Source organism: Stegostoma tigrinum, chromosome 5, assembly GCF_030684315.1.
Source record: "Stegostoma tigrinum isolate sSteTig4 chromosome 5, sSteTig4.hap1, whole genome shotgun sequence".
In the NCBI taxonomy this organism is placed as follows: Eukaryota; Metazoa; Chordata; class Chondrichthyes; order Orectolobiformes; family Stegostomatidae; genus Stegostoma; species Stegostoma tigrinum.
This window is the reverse complement of record NC_081358.1, coordinates 14,074,536-14,092,809: the sequence shown is the minus strand read 5'-3', so window position 1 is coordinate 14,092,809 and position 18,274 is coordinate 14,074,536. Positions and strand designations below refer to the sequence as shown.

Sequence of the window (18,274 nt, the reverse complement as noted above, 5' to 3'; positions counted from 1 at the left end):
GTCGGCCCAGCCTCGGCCCTCCTCCTCGGTTGGGGTCGGGGTCGGGGCTGGCGGAGGCTGGCTGGTGCTGCTGCTATCACACGGGGTTGGGGGGCGCTGGTGCCGCATCTCCTGGTCGATGGCACCGGGAGGAGGTGGTGGCGACTCTCCACCGCTGGTGCTGTTACTGCTGCTCGCTGCCTCCTGGAGCACACAGTGCGCCGTGTTGAAATGCTCCAGCAACGCCTGAGTCCCTGGGGCGCTCCACTTACACTGACGGCATTTGTAGCAGTTATGAGCCCTCCTAAGACACACAGACAAAGCAAAAATTAACTTGAGGTCTAATTTCGTCTTAAAAGGGGAAGAAAAAAACACGATTCCTCTCAATCAGTTCAGTCAGAAAAAAAACAAAACGTTTGAAGTTACATCAAGTGCATTTCTTAAACCTACTGTACTTGGAGCAAGTCCGAACAAATAGTGGCCAATGTTGACAAGAGCAAATTGTTACCATTTTGGCCTTGGCGTGTTCAGTTTAGGGATCCAGGTTAGTTCCTGCACAAAGAACAGCGAAACTGCACGTTGTACACCAGAACATGAAAACACTTAAAAGGTTTTGCATTGGTGACATGTTTTCACAATTTACTGAGGTCTGCTAATGAACTGTAGCCATTTATAATAACCTGATGACAGACCAACGATAGACCATCACAAAACAATCCGGTTGATCTGCCTGCTCTGATGCCAAACCGAAAGGGATGATTTTAAAACTCTCCATGCTTGGTTACCGTGAATAACACGGCGTGGGGCTGAATGAACACAGCAGGCCAAGCAGCATCAGGGGAGCAGGAAAGCTGACGTTTCGGGTCTAGACCCGTTACCGTGGGAGCTCAGCCCCTATCTGGTGTCAGACTTTTAGCACAGTGTAAAAACTCACCCTCCAATGTTGAGGGGGGGGGGTGTTATACTTAACCTCTCTGGTCTGTTACCTGTAGTGTCGAAAAATCTCCTCCTCTACTTGAGTCACAAAGTCGCACTTGGTGCAGCAGTGCTCTTCAGTGTCTTCGCTGGTCACTGGGCCATCACTTCCCTGCTGGCTATTCTCAGCCTGCGCTGGGCTCTGGCTTTTGCTGCTGTGCACTGCCTCGTAATGCTGCAGCAGTGTGTCTACGTCCTGAACTGTGAACGAGCACTGGTCGCACTGGTGCTTCACCCTGGCACTCCCTTCCACCCCCTGGGACGGATGCAAGAGCAACAGGGTGCAGTGGGAGCAATTACTCTTCCTGCAAGCGAATGGGTAGGTAATGTCCCCCAGGTGCTTCTCGGGCCCGCACAGCCCCCCGGGGCAGTACTGACAGTGTTTAATGGTGCATTTGTGGACGTTGTGAATGTAATGGTAGTGGCGGAGCAGGGGTCCCACAGCGATCACGTCAGGCCCATGGCTGGTGGAGTACCTGAATTTGCATAGCTGGCAGTTGTAGCTGGTGACCACACTCTCCTCCGTTGCCTTGTCTTTCTTCCGGGCTGAGGCTGCGCCTTTCTCCGCCTTCGCCGGGAGCTCCCCGTCGGATTTGCCGAGAGGGGCGCGCTCTTTCGGGGAGTCATTCTGGGCAAGCGGGGCTCCCTGTCTGCCAGCTTTGTCCGGAAAGTCTCGGTTAAAGTAGCCAGTGCGCTGATTATTCTCCCCGTGCAGTTTATTGTAATGATCCGTGAGCTTTAAGGTGTCTGACGACTCACAGCTGAAGCTGCAAAAACGACACCAGAAGTAACAGGTAGAGTCCATGCCATTCTGCTTGGAGCTGGTATCCACCGACTTGATGGGCACAGAGTAGCCAATGGGGGTATCATCCGTGGCTTTGATAACGGCCTTCTCCTGCCATTTGCCCACGTCCTCTGGGTCCATGGGACGAGGTAAGTGGCGCTCTGTTGCTGAACCGCCTTTGCTGGTGTTTTTCTCCGGTTTGGTCGCATCCTTCCCGGCCTCAGGAGCGGAAGGCACACTTTTCATTTTGTTGGGATGCGCTGACACGAAGTGCTGCTCCAGTTCCGACGAGGAACTGCCCATGTAAGTGAAATTGCAGAATTTGCACCGGAAATACTTGGTGTTGCCCTGGCAGTCGGGCGTTTTGCGTCCGATGCCAATGAACATTCCTCCCAAAGTAACCTGGAAAAAAAAGTAAAACAAAACACAAAAGATAAACGTGCTTTCCGTTGCAGCGTGTGAAATAAGCAAGTATGTAACAGTTTCTCAGACGGTAACATCAGTCGTTATTTGTTAGAGACGTCGTGTGACACCAAGATAGTTTTTGGTATCTGTGACAAGTTGAACATAGCTTTCGACTGTGCCAATCGATGTCTGTTGGTTTAGAAAGCAGGCTAATTCCAATTATCCCAATTTGGCTGTAGAGTTTTATTTTAGTGTTCTTTTTATAACTTGCAATTTTCATTAGGGTTTATCGTCGCCGATTTGAAATCAAAGCAGAGGTGCGCTAACGATTTTAGAGCTCGCCGAGGGAGTGGGGGACAAAATAAGAGTAAACAGCTTGTTAGTCTTTTCAGGTGTTTTTTTCGTTAACCCTTTCGATGCCACAGGAGTCATTAATTAGCAAATAAAGTTGCTGAGGTAAAAAAGAGCATTGCTGGAGCTACGGGGGTGAGGAAGTCTGAAGTGTTATTTCTTGCATTTACATCATTGTCTGCAGTCCTCAGCTACGGTCACATCATTTAGAGCAATTGCAGAGTCTCAGTATGTATGTTAATGAAGGACTTAATACTAAAACTGCACTTTAACTAGTTCAAAGAGTCTAATGCAATGATGCTGTGATCGGCTGTAGAGCTGACATGGTCAGGATGTATTTAACCATTCAGGAATATCAGGGAGGTCGGCCTTCATAAAATATGCTTCAACCCAATGTTTTAAGATAAACATTTCCCCCCTCTAATTGCTTATTTCATGGCTTCTAAATCAGCCAATCCCTTAAAGACTGATTCATTTGTGTTCTGTAAGTTTGATGTACATTATGAGATCTTTTAGATGTGGCTATTTCTGCCATTTCCTTGCTTTAAACTGAGACTTACTTTCTCCTGTATTCCGAAAGCACAGGTAAGTCTGTTTTGTCTGCTTTAGACCCCAAGTTTTGTGATATTACTGATTCCTACACAGATTGAAGGAGATGGTTAAGTTTCCAGGTAGGCCTCTGAGCCTCACTTTCAACTGAGGGAAATACTTCCAAAGCTAGTCGATAAGTGTTAATAAAATGACACGGGAATTAACTCCCAAATTTTAAAAAAAATGCCTCAAAAGCATTGTTTGGAATAATTGCTCATTAATATTTCCTATTTACCATTATTCTAATTGTTACGGTGTCATGCCAGTTTCCACATGTGGCTATGCAATGCAGCAAAGTATATAATTAGCCAGTAAACTGCCGTGAAGATTAGTGGTAGCCAAAAGACACCTAAAGAATCCTCAACAAAAACAAGTAATGTGTTTGACTAAACTGACAAGTATGCCACTTGGACATGTGTATAAATTTTACTGCTAAAAGATTAAGTTGGACTGCTTTCTGGAAGTGTCATCAGCAGGTAGTTTATAGCAGTGAATCCTGATGTGAGCATTCAACGCAACTACAGACAAATTGATATTAAAAATGAATTAATTAAGTGGAGACAGCTTTTCATTAACAGTAATGGACTCAAATGGTGTTTATGTTGTCTGATACGTTTAGCAGCGACCTTCCTAGCCGATTTGCAAGTAGTATAGTCAGTAAACAAATCACTGCAATTAAATATAAATAGCTATCAGAGGAAAATTATTAGGATATATTCCAATTAATAAAATTTGAATCTCTGGCGAGAGGCTTTCCTAGATGATTTCAGGAATGCAATATTACTAGCCCTTGGGTGAAAACCAGAAGAAATGTTGTATGTTCAGCGATAGTGAGCCAATGGAATATGAGAGGAATATTACTGGTATTTTTATCACACAAAGTGCATTAAAATACACCCACAGAATGCAGTAGTGCAGTATATGGTCATCTCGATTTGGATCATTGCCATATTCTTTAATTGTGCATTATATGATTAATTTCATTCACAGCTTCCACCACTCCTCCCTGATTTACGTTCCTGCTGCTAAAGTACTAGATCTTATTTAGCCCCATCTCAAGCAAAACTGTCAAGGGGCAATTCTACCAGTGCCATTCTTAACACCCTTATCCTATAGAGCTTTATTTTCCAGTTAATGATGCAATTCCGCTTTGAAAGGCTTAGTTGAACCTGCCTCTGTCACACTATGAAGCAGTACAGACCCTAACCACTGCCTGACTTTGTACCAGAAATGGGTCACAGTCACACAACAGGGGAACAGAGCCTTCGGTCCAACTAGTCCACAGCGACCATGTGCCCAAACTAAACTAGTCGCACCTGCCTGCATTTGGCCCCTATCTCTCCAAACAGTTCCTATTCATGTACTTACCCAAATGTCTTTTAAACGTTGTAACTGTACATGCAAGTAATGCTTCCTCTGGCAGTTCATTCCACACACTAACCATTTTCTGTGTAAACAAGTTGTCCCTCATGCCCTTTTTAAATCTTTCTCCTCTCACCTTAAAAATATGCCCCCCTGGTTTTGATCACCCCAACTTAGGGGAAAGACTTTTGCTATTCACCTTATCCATGCCCCTGGTGGTTTTATAAACTTCCGTAAGGTCACCCTTCAACCTCCTATCTCCAGTGTAAAAACGTCCCAGCCCATTTCTCAAACCCCCGATTCTAGTAAATCTTTTCTGTACCCTCTCCTGTTTAATAATATCTTTCCTATTGCAGAACAGTACACAGTACTCCAACGGACGCCTCAGCAACGTCCCGTCCAACCTCAACATGACGTCCCACGAGATTTGAACAACGAAGGCAAGCGTCTTAAAAGCCTTCTTAACCACCCTGTCTACCTGTGATGCAAATTTCGAAGAATTATGTACCTGAACCCTTAGGTCTCTACATCTACTACCCAGGGCCCTACCATTAACTGTAAAAACCCGGGCCTTGAGTCGGTTGGAACCCGTTCAGAAGATACCTACATGTACATCATAGGTCCCGTTTAACATGGCAGGTCGCTGAGCACTCAGGTCCTGTAACATCCCAGTGAGCAAGCCCGCATTTCGGCTCAGTTTCTGCAAGTCTTTGGACTGGGAGAACTGCACCATGTTGTGTAACGCGAGGATTTTGGTGTCCAGGTCCGCATCTTGGCGGGTGCGGTTGTGCAAACCCAGGTGATATTTCCGGAAATGCTTGATCAGATCGGTTGGGTCGTTGCCGTAATAGCCGTAGCCGCAAATGTTGCATTTGAAGTCTTGCAGCTCGGGAGTCAGGGGCGCTGCGTCTGAGTTGTCACATAGTTCCTCTGCTTTTGCCTGATCAAGTGCAAACCCCGCATCTGAAAGCACCTGAGAGTTTTCTGAAGGCACCGAGCCCGGCCTGGAGTTGGGACGTTCAGGTGGCTCACCCTCTAGCAGCTGCCCCTTCTCCCGCCCACTTTTGGGTGATGTTTGAGCTCTGTGGTTTAATTCCGAGAGGTTTCCAGACACATTGCGGCTCCTGCCATCGCCATCATCTGGTTCTGATCTGCAAGGAGACTTCCAGGCCTCGCAGACTCTACCAGCAGCCTGAGATGAGAGAGCAGACATATTTCTGTCTGTCACCTCATCTTGCGGGAAGGATGGAACATTTCCTCCCTTCTTGTGGCTTTCATAATTAAAGCCATTCCCTTCGCCCAGTGCGGGGCTTTTCAAGTCGCTTTTGATGCTGGCGACGTCCGCGACACGCAGACAATGTTCCTCCTTGTTGACTAACTCGAATGCATCTTGCTGGTCGTTGTGTTCCTGCATGGGATCCCGGAGTCCGGAGCTTTCTGCAGCCTCCTGGTTCACGGTACTTTCTGGCTGAGAGACCTGGCAATTCTCACTTTCGCCTTGGCTCACAAGATTTCTCAGTGGTGGATTCTTTTTCCGGACCATATCTGTGCGAAAGCAAAATACACATAATGAGAACATGCTTCTCTTTAGAGAATTTAAACCCTGGAGAGGGAAAGGCTGCCCCTAAGCATGGTTAAATTTTGAACAGCTCCAAGACAGTTTTCCTTTCACCTGGATTCATATTTCTGCCATAATTCCGGCCTCTTTCTAAAACCCCTCGGCTTCAGCTCTGCTCCAGTTTCACCCTAACCCTGTTTTCTTTTAAAACGCTGCTCACTCTTTTGTTGTGGTTGTTTACATGTTTTCCCAGCGATGGTTTACGAGACAGACCCGCCCAAGTTCCATACAGATGAAACTATTGTCGAGTTTTGACAGAAGAGGATGAGACAGGGAACGGACATCACGCAATCATAATCAAATTTGCACAACGTCTGTTGGACTTTAAGCTTCCCTGTGAGGAAAGTAACTGTAATGTCATGCACGTCCAATGTCGTGTGTAGGTACACAATTTTTCAGTGTCCGTATTGTGGATTCGAGAAACTTTGTCAGGTCAGTGGAATGTTCTGTTAACATTTATATCGACAAAGGTACCGCCACGGCCTTCAATTCAATGGACTCAATGTATCAGGCACCAACAATTACAATAGGAAAGTCTGCCACCGTCATTATTCCAAGAGATTAGTTTGCAGCAGTCCCAGCTATATTTCTAAAGACCTTACAGGATTGCCCTTTCCCCAATAAATAAATCAAAATACTGTGAATGTCTGATTCCGTGGAGATTTTCTTCACGATTACAGCCCCTCATCATTGTACTCCTAAAATAATAACTTAGCTGTACTTGTTTCCCTTTCAGAATGTGAATAGCTTTCCCCTGCTTTGTTAACTTCACATGACGGCATTTGTGTTTGTTACAAAGGAATTCATAAAACGGACAAGGTAATTTATACAAATACCTTGGCGATAAGTTTGATTTAAAGTCGCTATCGCCCTGCAACTAACTAACTGCCCTTTCTGTGCCAGTAACTACCGTAACTAGCAGCTAACACGCTCCAACTCCCGTACTCATTTGAATAAATCAGTGGAATATGTGGATAATAAACACCATTCATCATTCGGAAAGAAGAGTGAGGGACAAGGTACGGCTCCTCAATCGAGATGTCTGTCCAAAAATAATCAACAGCTTTAAGCAACCATTCGGTGCTGACGAGGCCTACCTTCTCAAAAAGTGATCTGACGTGGATTTCAACTTTATAAGTCTTTCCTTAGCGGGCACTGTTTTGATGCAAATACCCAGGACTGATGATAACAAAATCTACTTTGTTAACGCCGGGGAACGTTTAGCTACTCAGAAGTAAAATCGTCAGCCACAAAAAGCCAGCCAGAGATTTTTCTATCCCTCTCTCTCTACAGTACGTGTCCTGACAATAAGCCAGAAACTGCAAATAAAATGGGTAACTCGGTAAAGCACAGCTTTGGAAAAACGTCACAGACCATCTGCTTGAATAAGTTTTATTAGATGAATGTGACTACCACAACACAAAAAAAAGTTTCCGAAGAATTCAAAGCTCGAACCCCTGCCAGTTTGGTCTGTTACCTAACGAAAATTTTCAAACAATTATTTCAATCTTCTTTTTCGGATATTCCACCACGGTGATCCCAGAATTGGTATATTCCACAACTTTCAAGCGTCTCTTGTTTATGTTGGTGCCAATAAATGTCTGCAGATGGCCTAAACTGGAACGAATATTCAGTTCAATAGTGTGCACGTCCAGGAACTGATGTTGTAGACTGAAAGTCAACAGGTTTAGAATGACAGCCAGACTATTTTAAGCTGGAAATTACACCGTTTCGAGTCAAAACAGCCAAGTTTTTTTCTGCTTTAGTATCGATAATTCCATCAAGAACAACCCTCAACTCTTGGGGCATCGTGTTTACTTTCTGTACTGTGTACGTTTACTGCCATTGCGATAATTAGATGGTCAGATTCACTTCTGTCCATTCAGACGAATGTAAACAAATGCTAGTTTGGCCCGGTGAGCAAACTTTGCCCAAGTCCCAAATTGTTTCTGGCTTGGACACTGCCATAATAATCAGTCACATGATCAAAGTACACACTCATTCTGTGTTCTGCAATTAAGTGCGCATAGATACCATTCTTCTCCATCATGCACTGATATTCCCAATTATATGTTCGCGAACACATTTGCAATTAAAAGGAGCTTGTGGTAATCTCATGCATCCTTTAGAAAGGGAATGAGCAGAGTAACGAATCAAATGAAATATATTTTAAAGAAGTTTGAAATGATCATAACTGTTGATACTGAGTACAAACGTGTCAGGGGGACCCCAAAAACAATTTAAACATTCAGACTGTGATAAGTGAATAAAGTCGAATCCATTCTGCACCCGCGAGAACAATGTTGTTTTAGTGACTGAATTTCAACATTTCGTCGTGGTTTAATTTATATGATTGCGACGCTAAGGGGCTACTAAAGTGGAATACAGATCTCGGCAGTAAATCAATACACGTTTTGCTCATTCCACACACGCCAGATTGGCCCAGCGATGCCTGTATTCATTATCTGATCAAGCACTGTATAAACTTGCCATTAATCATAACATCAAATCACACAATATTCCTCGTAGCAGAATGATTATTACAAGCTCGCCCACCGATCTGCCAACAATGCCACACGCTATTGCTGTAATATGCTCCAGCTAAATGGGGAATTTGCTACTGAGACCGTTTGGTTTGTTCTGATCCTCAAATGAAAGCTCAGCCAGAAGTGATCACGTCTCGGAGACAAGAATCGTTAATCAACACGTGCTAGGAACTCGACTGAACAACTGCTTTCCGCAACATTTCCTGTGATAAGGACACAAAGACTTGCAAAGAGATCAGACTTCAATTGGCTCATAGTTCATGTGAATGCAAACGTGACATTCATTTTACACAGTATTCTGAACAGACCGGGCCCATTCAAGGCAGTGAACATTTTTTTCCCCCTAAGCCAGACAGTTTCACAGAGCTCCCCCCAAATACAATTGAAACGGACTCCAACATCGGCCTCCGTGGTACCTTTAAATGTTTGCGAAACTTTTAGCAGATATCAACATTTTCACGTCAACGGTAAACGCCCCGAGGAGGTATTTTACCGGATTAGCCCTGCTGTTCCTGCTTGCCATGTACAGTTTTGTAACTCTTTGAGTGACAAAACCCTTTTGGAGTGGCTTCGTTAAGTGATTACATCTGCAGTTCTTGCTAGACACAATAGTGACTCTAATGAAACGCCTTTAGAAAGTGCATGAGTGGAAACTAACTCCCAACAGGGTTCGGTTCAACTCCCCGATTAAGGAAACCCGCAAATCCTGAATTAATCACGATTCGACGCCTCAAAACATCTTAACTGGTGCTAGGGGAAGGGGTTGGGGGGGGGACAGCAACAGTGTCACGAATTTCCAACTTCCTCGCAGTATAGAAAACAACTAATAAATTATTGCCTGGAAACCTGGGAGGGTGGATAAAACGACAATTTTATTTACCCACATTCAGGGCTAGTGAGTACAAGTCAAAGCATGAGCCAGATGTGTGAGTTGTGGTGAGATGAAACGCAACAGCGAACGCAAAAGCCGCTTTCAACAGATCTCGCCGGCTACATCCAGCCTGAATCAGCAGGAAACATTTTAATAGCACTTGTAAGCGACACGTCCTGAACTAACTGCCATCACAAGCCACGTTTTACCGAGTATGGATAAGTTAACGCAAACGGCCCATTTCTGCCCTTGTGTGCTAGTGTAACCCTTTAAGTCAAAAGCTACAATTACTTCTGTCTGTACTTTCAAAGCTTTACTTGGCATTACATCAGGAGATTTAAAAAAAACTGAAAGTCCCTGTCTGGAGAAGTTAAAACCACCGGAGGATGGTGTCTAGCCACATACACAGAGACAATTCAATGCAGCTAACACACACACACAACTTTTATAAAAAAAAGTTTACTCCAACCATGTTACTCGTTAATCCCGCCAGATGGGCCGCAATGGGCTCGGAAAGACTGCACAGGGGAGTGTGTGTCGGTGGGGTGGGGGCGGGGGTTGCGTGGGATCTCTATTGCGCTGGACCTTGAGAATGTAAATCTACATTTTGATAAATAAACAGCGCAATCTGAAGAAATGCAAATGAAATAGCCCACTCAGATGCTCTTCACCGTGTTACCTCGGCCACGTCACTCAGAAAGTTCCTTGACGCCACAGACACACTGAGACCGAAATCTTTCACTGACATCTGGGACTGAAAAGAGTCTTAGAACGCCATCCATGTCTTTTATTCCCACTTTCCCGCTAAGTCGCCGGCGCGACAACTACACGCACACACACAAAAAAAAGAGGCGAAAGCCAGCGAGTATTCCAAACGTACTTGAAATCATCGTTTCCTCTGCTAAACTTGACCCTAAAGGCTACTGCAGGCTACTGTCACGTACAAGGAACCATTTCTCAAGTCTGCTCGAGTGACCTCCCGACCCAACAAATACGGGAAATGGGAATGTATGTGAAATCTGAGAAGTCTGCCTCTTTCTTTCGAAATAAAAACGTAAAGAGAGCTGTTGACTGAACAAAACTCAATGCATTACCTTAGCATATGCACATATATCTGAAACCTGCGAGCTCTTGCTGCCCTACCCCACACAGAGACACACAGCGTGTGCAAACCGAATCAAAAAATCGCTGAGATCTTTGTTCCTTTAAACTCGAGATTGCCTTTCGCCTACTCTCTCTCTCTCTCTTACCTGTTGATTTGATGGCAATAATCTTTGCAGCTGGAAAGATGGTGGAGCTTTGGGGAGAGCCATGAACCGTCTGAGTTTTTTTTTGCAGAGTGAGATTTTAGAGAGAGAGAGAGAGAAACAGACAGTGAGAGAGAGAGAGAAAGGAGAGGGGAAGGCGCAGGCTGAGCTGCTTGTGTCTGTCTGACTGGAGTGTGTGTGTGTGTGTGTGTGTGTGTAGTGTCTGTCTGTCTGTGTGTTTAATATGTCTGAGAGAAAGGGGCTCAGTCCGGCCTTTATCAGAAATGTTATCGCTTGTCAGGACCTCGGCTTCAAGCATTACGTCATTTCAAGACAGCATTCAGCGCGAATACGAACAGCGGACATGCCTCCTGCTCCGCGCCGCCCCACAAACACAGATACACACCAGCAATGGGCTGTGATCATCGCCATCAGGCCTCCTCTCTCTCTTTACACAGAACGCAGCCTTCCCGGAATTACTTCTCTGGCATTTTTTTAATGTTTGCTCTTGCTGTTTTTGCTTCCTCTCTCTCTCTCTCTCTCACCAACCCACCCCCACCCTTTTTCACTCTCTCCCAGAGAAGGGGGCGCCACACCTTTCCTTTTTTTGGGGGAGAAGGAAAAAAAAACAGGCTGACTGTGGAAAAAAAAGCCAGCGCCGGGCGATCTTGCAGCGAGAGAGAGAGAGAGAGAGAGCTATTGGCGGGTTATCTGTGTGGAAATCACGTCTGAACTGTTGCTCATGGGGAAGATCTTTGCCACAAGAAAAGCAGCATTGTTCTCAACTTAAGCGTTTACCTTTCATCTCCCCTCGCTTCTTTCGCTGAGCTTGATTAACACTTTTCTGATTCAAGTCTCAAGAGCAACAACTCAATTTCATGAATTTTAACCGGGAAAAGCCAATATTTGTAACTAGTTATATAAGTGCACATTCGAGCCCGTTGAACTGAAACTTGTGATGAGATAATTTATAGTATCGTGCCCATTTCCTGTTCTGTCGCTGAGAGTTTCATGTCCCGATTAGACTATTTCTAACGGAGATACAAATTTGCTTTCCCTTGCTATCGGGAGTTGATCTTATCAGGGGCTGTGTCTTCTGTGATATCCCAGTAACTCTTCGTTGCCCGGAGTAACGTAGCTGCTGAGTGACAGCCCTACTGTTTCCCATTAACCTGTCATTGAGGAACGCTCAGCAATGAAGCTTCACTCCCTCCCTGCCTCGGCTGAAAGCTGGCGAGACATTCGGTGTCTGTACCTCAGTCTGCGTTTCCCGGTGCGGTGTCGTTTCCAAATGACAGGCACTTTCCTTTTGGTCTCATGTAGCAAACACCAGGCTTCCTTTCACACTGAGAATCTTCAACCAAAATACCCTTTGACAAAAACAAAACTCCACGAGATTTGCTTTTTGTATTTTTTTTGTTTTGTTTTGTTCGCCCCTCAAGACAGGATTCTTGCTGGAGCTAGTTTTCAGTCAACTTTTGAACATTTCACCTGAGAGATAAGAGAGAATGAAAAATCCCAACGATTGGAAGTATCCCCAAACAGGTATTTGCAGTCAAGTAAGGATAACTTTTTTTTGAGAAGAGGTAGTTCCTATTGGACTATGTGGTATGGCGTGTTCCTCTTTTTCTTTCAAGACGTTAATCCTTCCCAGGAAGAAGCTGTCACCTGGGCGTCCTGGAGGTGTTTGAACCCATCTTCATACACTGATGCCAGCGACGCCCTGCCTCTGTCCACGCCTTGTGCTGCTATCTTTTCAACGTCCCCAACACTTTATTTCCGATTCGAAATGGCTTGTTATTGCTCCCTTGTGCATAAACGATCCGCGTCTGTCGGCTCATTATCGAATATTTTTTTTCGATTGCTAGTTCATCTTCCTAAGTTTTCCCATCCTCATTGTCTTTCTGTTAATTATGAGCCGACAGATTCAGGCTTGTTTAGAACCGGAAGCAAATCTGAGCTGACTGCGGTTAAAATATTCTATGCAAATCCGTGTGACAGATGAAATTTGCTGAGTCAGTTGTTTTAAAAAACGTATACTCCCTTTTTAAAGAGGTTGTTTTAGTCGACATCAAAATACAGGAGCACACCAAAATGTAAAATTAACTCCACTGCCATATATGGAAGTTGGTTAGCAGGTTACAGATTTGAGTACTACAAGGGGTCCCGAAGACTGACATTGAACTCGAAACCTTCACCCCCCAGCCCCCTCTCCATTTTTCTCGCCACAGACGCTGTCAGTACTGTTGGGTTTTCCAGCATTTTCTGTTTGCATATCAAATAGCATCCAGAGGCTTTTGATTATATTTTAGACACATTCATCCCTGATTTGAGGCTGATGCCGGTTCCTTCACTGTTGCTGTGTTAAAATCCTGGAACGCCCTTCCTAACAGCAGTGTTGATGACCAAATGTTTTTAAAATTTAGGCATAACAACTATACATACCCTACAATGTTTTCCACAACTTGTTTACAATTTGAAAATGTGAGACAGACAAGAACAAATCTATAAGTTAGAATGAGTATAGAGTAAAATTATGCAACATTTACCCAAACAAATTCAGTATTTGCCTTATAGGTAAGCAGAATTTGTACTTACGGTGAGTGCTGGTGTATTCTTATTTTAAAAACTTCAAAAAAATACATTTTATGTTCATCTGGTACATCCTAGCCACATTTCCCAAACTGCACATTATACAACATATTTAATATTTCATTCTGCTGTCTGAAGCAAATGACCTTGTTGCTTTCACCTGATTTTACAGTATGTACTAGAATTAACCTGTAATTTCTGTCCTTCTCCAACATTCAGCCATTGTTTTTTAATGACAAGTTTCCCTTTGCTTGTATGTCAATTTACTTTGGTACAACACCAGCCATTCAACACACAGTAAATATATAAAATGACAATATGGTGAGACTATATTACCAAGGTGTGGTTTTGCATGTCACAAATAGTGATTTATTTAATCCTTGATTTAATCCTAAACCAGCTGATCTCAATCAGAATGATAACGGAGGCGCTACCTCTGATCTTATTCTCCCCTAGCAAGGGAGGCAGATAACTCATCAAATTTTCTGACTTAAGTAGTCAAAATAAAATATCTCCTTCCAAAAGTAAATGTATTTACGTATGTGTTGGGTAATCACAGAAACAGAATCTACAGTGCAGTAGACCTGGAGGAACACAGCAGGCCAGGCAGCATCAGAGGAGCAGGAAAGTTGGCATTTCGGGTCAGGATCCCTCTTCTGAAGAAAGATCCCCAGCCGAAATGTCAACTTTTCTGTTCCTCTGATGTTGCCTGGCCTGCCCTGTTGCTCCAGTTCCATACTATGTTTTCTCTGACTCCAGCATCTGCAGTTCTTGCTATCTCTAACAGAATCTACGGCGATGTTTCTACGGTTAAATAACTTACCTAGAATCACATGTTATTTTGGTTCTCAAAGGACAGCCCTTGCAATTGTACGCTGTTGCATGTCACCATCTTCAACGAACAAGAAATAAAGAAGGAAAATTGTGAAAACAGCATGCAATAATTTATTCAGTGGTGGATGTTCAATTGCATCAGGCGTGCTATTAATTGTTCAAGAAGCTAAAAAAAAAAGTTACCACTGACTGTATTAGAGGGTGAAAGACAGTTTCAGGGTAGTAAATAAAAAGGAACAAATGCCAATGACAGCAACTGAAGACAACATGTCTGTTTCTGTCTGTCGTAACCTGTCAGTAAGCAACTGAAGTTTTCCAGAGTCCAGTGCACTCAGATCTGGTAACTTTTGTGAAGCTGTGAATGGCATAAGTAGTAAACCAACATGTTGTAACTTTTTCTTTGCCACCAGTCCAGGGGTAAAAATACTGCAGAAAGCTACTCTTCTATCATGGATCATCTGTGCTTTTGAAACATTGTAAAGGTTTTGTGACCACTTTTTTTTCGTAAATCCCCCTTGACTGAGAGATCTTTCAACCAAAACATTTTTTTTATCCACAAGGACTGCAGTGTTAATAAGACTTCATGCAAGTGAGCAGGGGAACACCTATTTGAATGATCCAAAGGCTGCTCCTCTGGAAATGTAAAACATCAGCTGTCACAGGATGTACTTTAGTTTAGTGTTTCCAAAAGATCACAGAGAAGGTGTTGGCTCATGTGCCTCCGTTGCATGAGAGTCTGTAGACTAGTCTGGCAACATTGTATTTTCATAAAACCCATCAATTAAATTACAGTGAGTACTAATACTTTCTACAAAACCTCCCACATATCCTCAAATAACAGGATGCTCCGAACATGATCTGTATATTATTCTATATCAGATGTTCAGAAAGGCAGAGTTTGATACTTTGATAGCAAAAATCCATAATGCACAATTATGGAATCTGTTCAAGGAATCTGAATATTTATCATTGTGTTGTACAGTTACTCAAACAGTGTATTCACTTTAAACATGGTTTCATATACTTTTGCCTGCTGCTGATACATTTAACTTTATTTAGCTCTCAGTATTAAAGTACTATATAAATTAACTCACTAAGACCAAAACTAATAATAAAACTTAGTTCAATAGACAGACACGTTCTCAGGTCTGTTTCAGCAGTCTTCAGTTTGGTAACTATGAATAAATTATTGTAGACAAGTATATTTTTTTTGTCTGTTATGGTTCAATTATTGCCTGATTGTGATTCTGGCTAATATTTAATATTTTAGCCACACTCATTTGTCTTGGTGGTTCCTCAATAGAATATTTAATCAATGTATATATATGGTTCTGAAACAGGTAGGGAATTTAAGAAACTTGCACTGTTGGCATTATGTTTCAAAAAAAATATATAATGCATTAATGAGCCATTTGGACAAAACTAGGACTGTAACACTAATTTCTAAAGCCTGTCTATGGCCCTCAGGCAAGTTTTATTCCTGGTCAATGCTGTATTCATTGATCTCAGCCAAAATAGCAATGTGACAATAATATTCACTTTAAAATCTACATGTTCAAAAGAAGAAAATCAGCTGGGTAACCATTTCTGATTGCAATGCATAAATTCTCATTTGGATTTTTTTGTGAAAAGCTTGTAGAATGCATGGTGCAGGGCTATAAGTTAATTATGTGCAATATGAAAAAAAAGGAGAGTTTGGCTGACTAAATGGCAATAAGGTGCCATGTGTGGTTTCAGAGTAGACCATTGGGATCTGATTGTGAGGAAAATGTCACAAGTTGGAGAAGGAGATAGGAAACTATGAAAACTTTTTCCAGTACAGTCAAACAGCCTATTTGGTCCATCAGCTATCCATTCAATGTTAGATACTGCTGTTATAACGTCATTTTTGACTTTATACTAATAGGACATGAATAATACTCTAGTAGCCCTTGCCCATTACATGCCAGCCTGCTAACTCCCATTGTCTATCAAGAGCTGTGAATCAGAAAGAAAAATTGAGCACAATAAAATTAAAAGAATGGTTTACATCTTTTTGTACCATTCCTAACCATTGGATATCTTTGTAGACAATAAGGCACTTCTAAAAATAGCCACTACTGTAATCTAGAAACTTTGCAAGCCAATTTGTGCATAGTGAGCTCCCACATCCTCGGAAGTATTAATAACCAAGTCTTCTGTTTTCCTGATTTGAATTAGAGTATAAATTTCAGGCAGGACAATGGCGACCCTGCTGTTCTTCAAAATTGTACTACTGCTTATCTCCAGCTGAGAATGTAAACAGGGCCTCACCTTAACCTTACAATCAGGACCAACAACATAGTTTTCCTGTAGCACTGCACTGTCATGTCGGCCCTAAAATTTGCAGGCAAACCTCTGGAGTGGAACTTGAATCTATGACCTTGGACTGAGGGTCAAGCACTACCTATTCAGCCACAGTTGATCCTAACAATGATCAAAATTTTGAGAAGATTTGTAGCTTAGGTTGAGGTTCTGGATGTGAGTTTGCTTGCTGAGCTGGAAGGTTAATTTTCAGACGTTTCGTCACCATTCTAGGTAACATCATCAGTGAGCCTCCGATGAAGCTTCATTGGAGGCTCACCGATGATGTTACCCAGAATGGTGACGAAATGTCTGAAAACTAACCTTCCAGCTCAGCGAGCAAACTCACATCCAGAATGATCAAAATAGCTATCATACTGAGTCAACCAAATATTTGCCCTTTTCACCAGGGGTGGCAAAAAAAAGCAAAAAGAGGTCATCATAATTAATCCAAAAAACACGTTCAGATTTTTGCAGTATTCCAAAGTACATTTTCAGATGCACTGGTCACATTTCTTAGTGCACGATGACAGGCAGGTTAATCGACTTTTGAGGGTAGAGACCAAGTCAAACACGAACAAAACTCCATTGATATTACAAGCAGGACAGCAAACTGAATGTGAAACTGTCTTCTGATTGCTTCTCATCGTCAGTTCAGTGATACTGTGGTTAGTTGTCGCACCCCAACTAGTGATCTGGCTGAGATCACCAAACTCAGAACAACCCGGTGAGAAAACCATCTGTTTTGCACGGTTTAGCAAAATACAGCGCAGCATGCTTACCAGATAACCCATTGGGAAAAATGTACTTGAAACAATTATTGCTTTTTATCTACTAATGAAGCATGGAGCTACTTTTCTGTTCTTTGTTTAAGAAACAATTCTTCCTTTACACCCAAACATTCACTGGCACATTAACCACACCAATAAATGCATACCTTTCTGCTCATTACTCACTAAGTGAACATATGGTTTGTTTCAGTCCAATAAGTTTCAAATTCTGAAGCAAATTGGTGCTGAATAAGAAGCAAACTTACAAAGTGCTGGATATAGAATTATATTTTATATGAGCCAAAAGTCAACACCAGAAATCTTTCATTGTTTTGAAAAGTTTTTCATTTTCTTAGAGATTTTAATTTTTGTCAGTAATTAATTAAATGAAAAGATATTCAACACTGGTTGCATTCTCTAATCATGGCTATTATCAAATTCAAAAGAATCAAGATTTCCCTGGTATCAGTCTACATTGTAATTATGGAATATTAGATCTCAAAGAAGGAAAATAGGCAAAAGAAACCGATCAATTTTCAATCTGCACTGATATCACTGATCACAGCAGCAGTTGGACACTACAACTGACATTATTGGTTAGTTTTCCTCAGAAGAGAAAAAAAAGATATGAAATTTAGCTATTGACTCCTGCTGTCAGATGTGACCATCTCCAAGAAAGGAGATAGGCCTGACTGTGAAAATTACAGAAGGATTTATGAAGAAGGGTCCCGACCTGAAACTTTCCTGCTCCTCTGATGCTGCCTGGCCTGCTGTGTTCCTCCAGCTCTACATTGTACTATCTCTGACTCCAGCATCGGCAGTTCTTACAATCTCAGGGTTTCCTAACTGTCTGCCATGGGAAAGGTCATTATGAAAACTCTGCTCAATCACCTCCTCCCAGTTGCTGAGGCGCTCACCCCTAAATCTCAATGTGGCTACCGCCTGTCAAGAGACACAATGGACATGATTTTCAGCGTGAGATAAATCCAAGACACGGGCAGGAAATGGCATCAACCTTTGTATGTGT

At 42.7% G+C, this 18,274-nt stretch overlaps 1 protein-coding gene across 9 annotated transcripts in view; it reads right to left on the bottom strand.

Moving 5' to 3' along the window:
• trps1 (trichorhinophalangeal syndrome I) overlaps positions 1 to 12,649 on the bottom strand; it is a 218,029-nt gene extending 205,380 nt beyond the window's left edge. The window contains exons 1-4 of one of the 9 annotated variants that reach the window (XM_048530099.2): positions 11,985 to 12,649; positions 5,055 to 5,992; positions 966 to 2,140; positions 1 to 283 (exon numbers count right to left, since the gene is read on the bottom strand). The exon at positions 1 to 283 is cut by the window's left edge and continues 360 nt beyond it. In XM_048530099.2, the coding sequence (XP_048386056.1) occupies positions 1 to 283; positions 966 to 2,140; positions 5,055 to 5,990 (2,394 nt within the window). In that variant the 5' untranslated portion in view covers positions 5,991 to 5,992; positions 11,985 to 12,649. Of the gene's footprint in view, positions 284 to 965; positions 2,141 to 5,054; positions 5,993 to 9,104; positions 9,210 to 9,951; positions 10,005 to 10,161; positions 10,302 to 10,362; positions 10,460 to 10,732; positions 11,040 to 11,135; positions 11,292 to 11,527; positions 11,837 to 11,984 lie in introns of those variants that run through there. The other 8 variants (XM_048530096.2, XM_048530098.2, XM_048530097.2 and 5 more) reach the window with 8 other exon arrangements.
• Between the last annotated feature and the right edge of the window lie 5,625 nt (positions 12,650 to 18,274).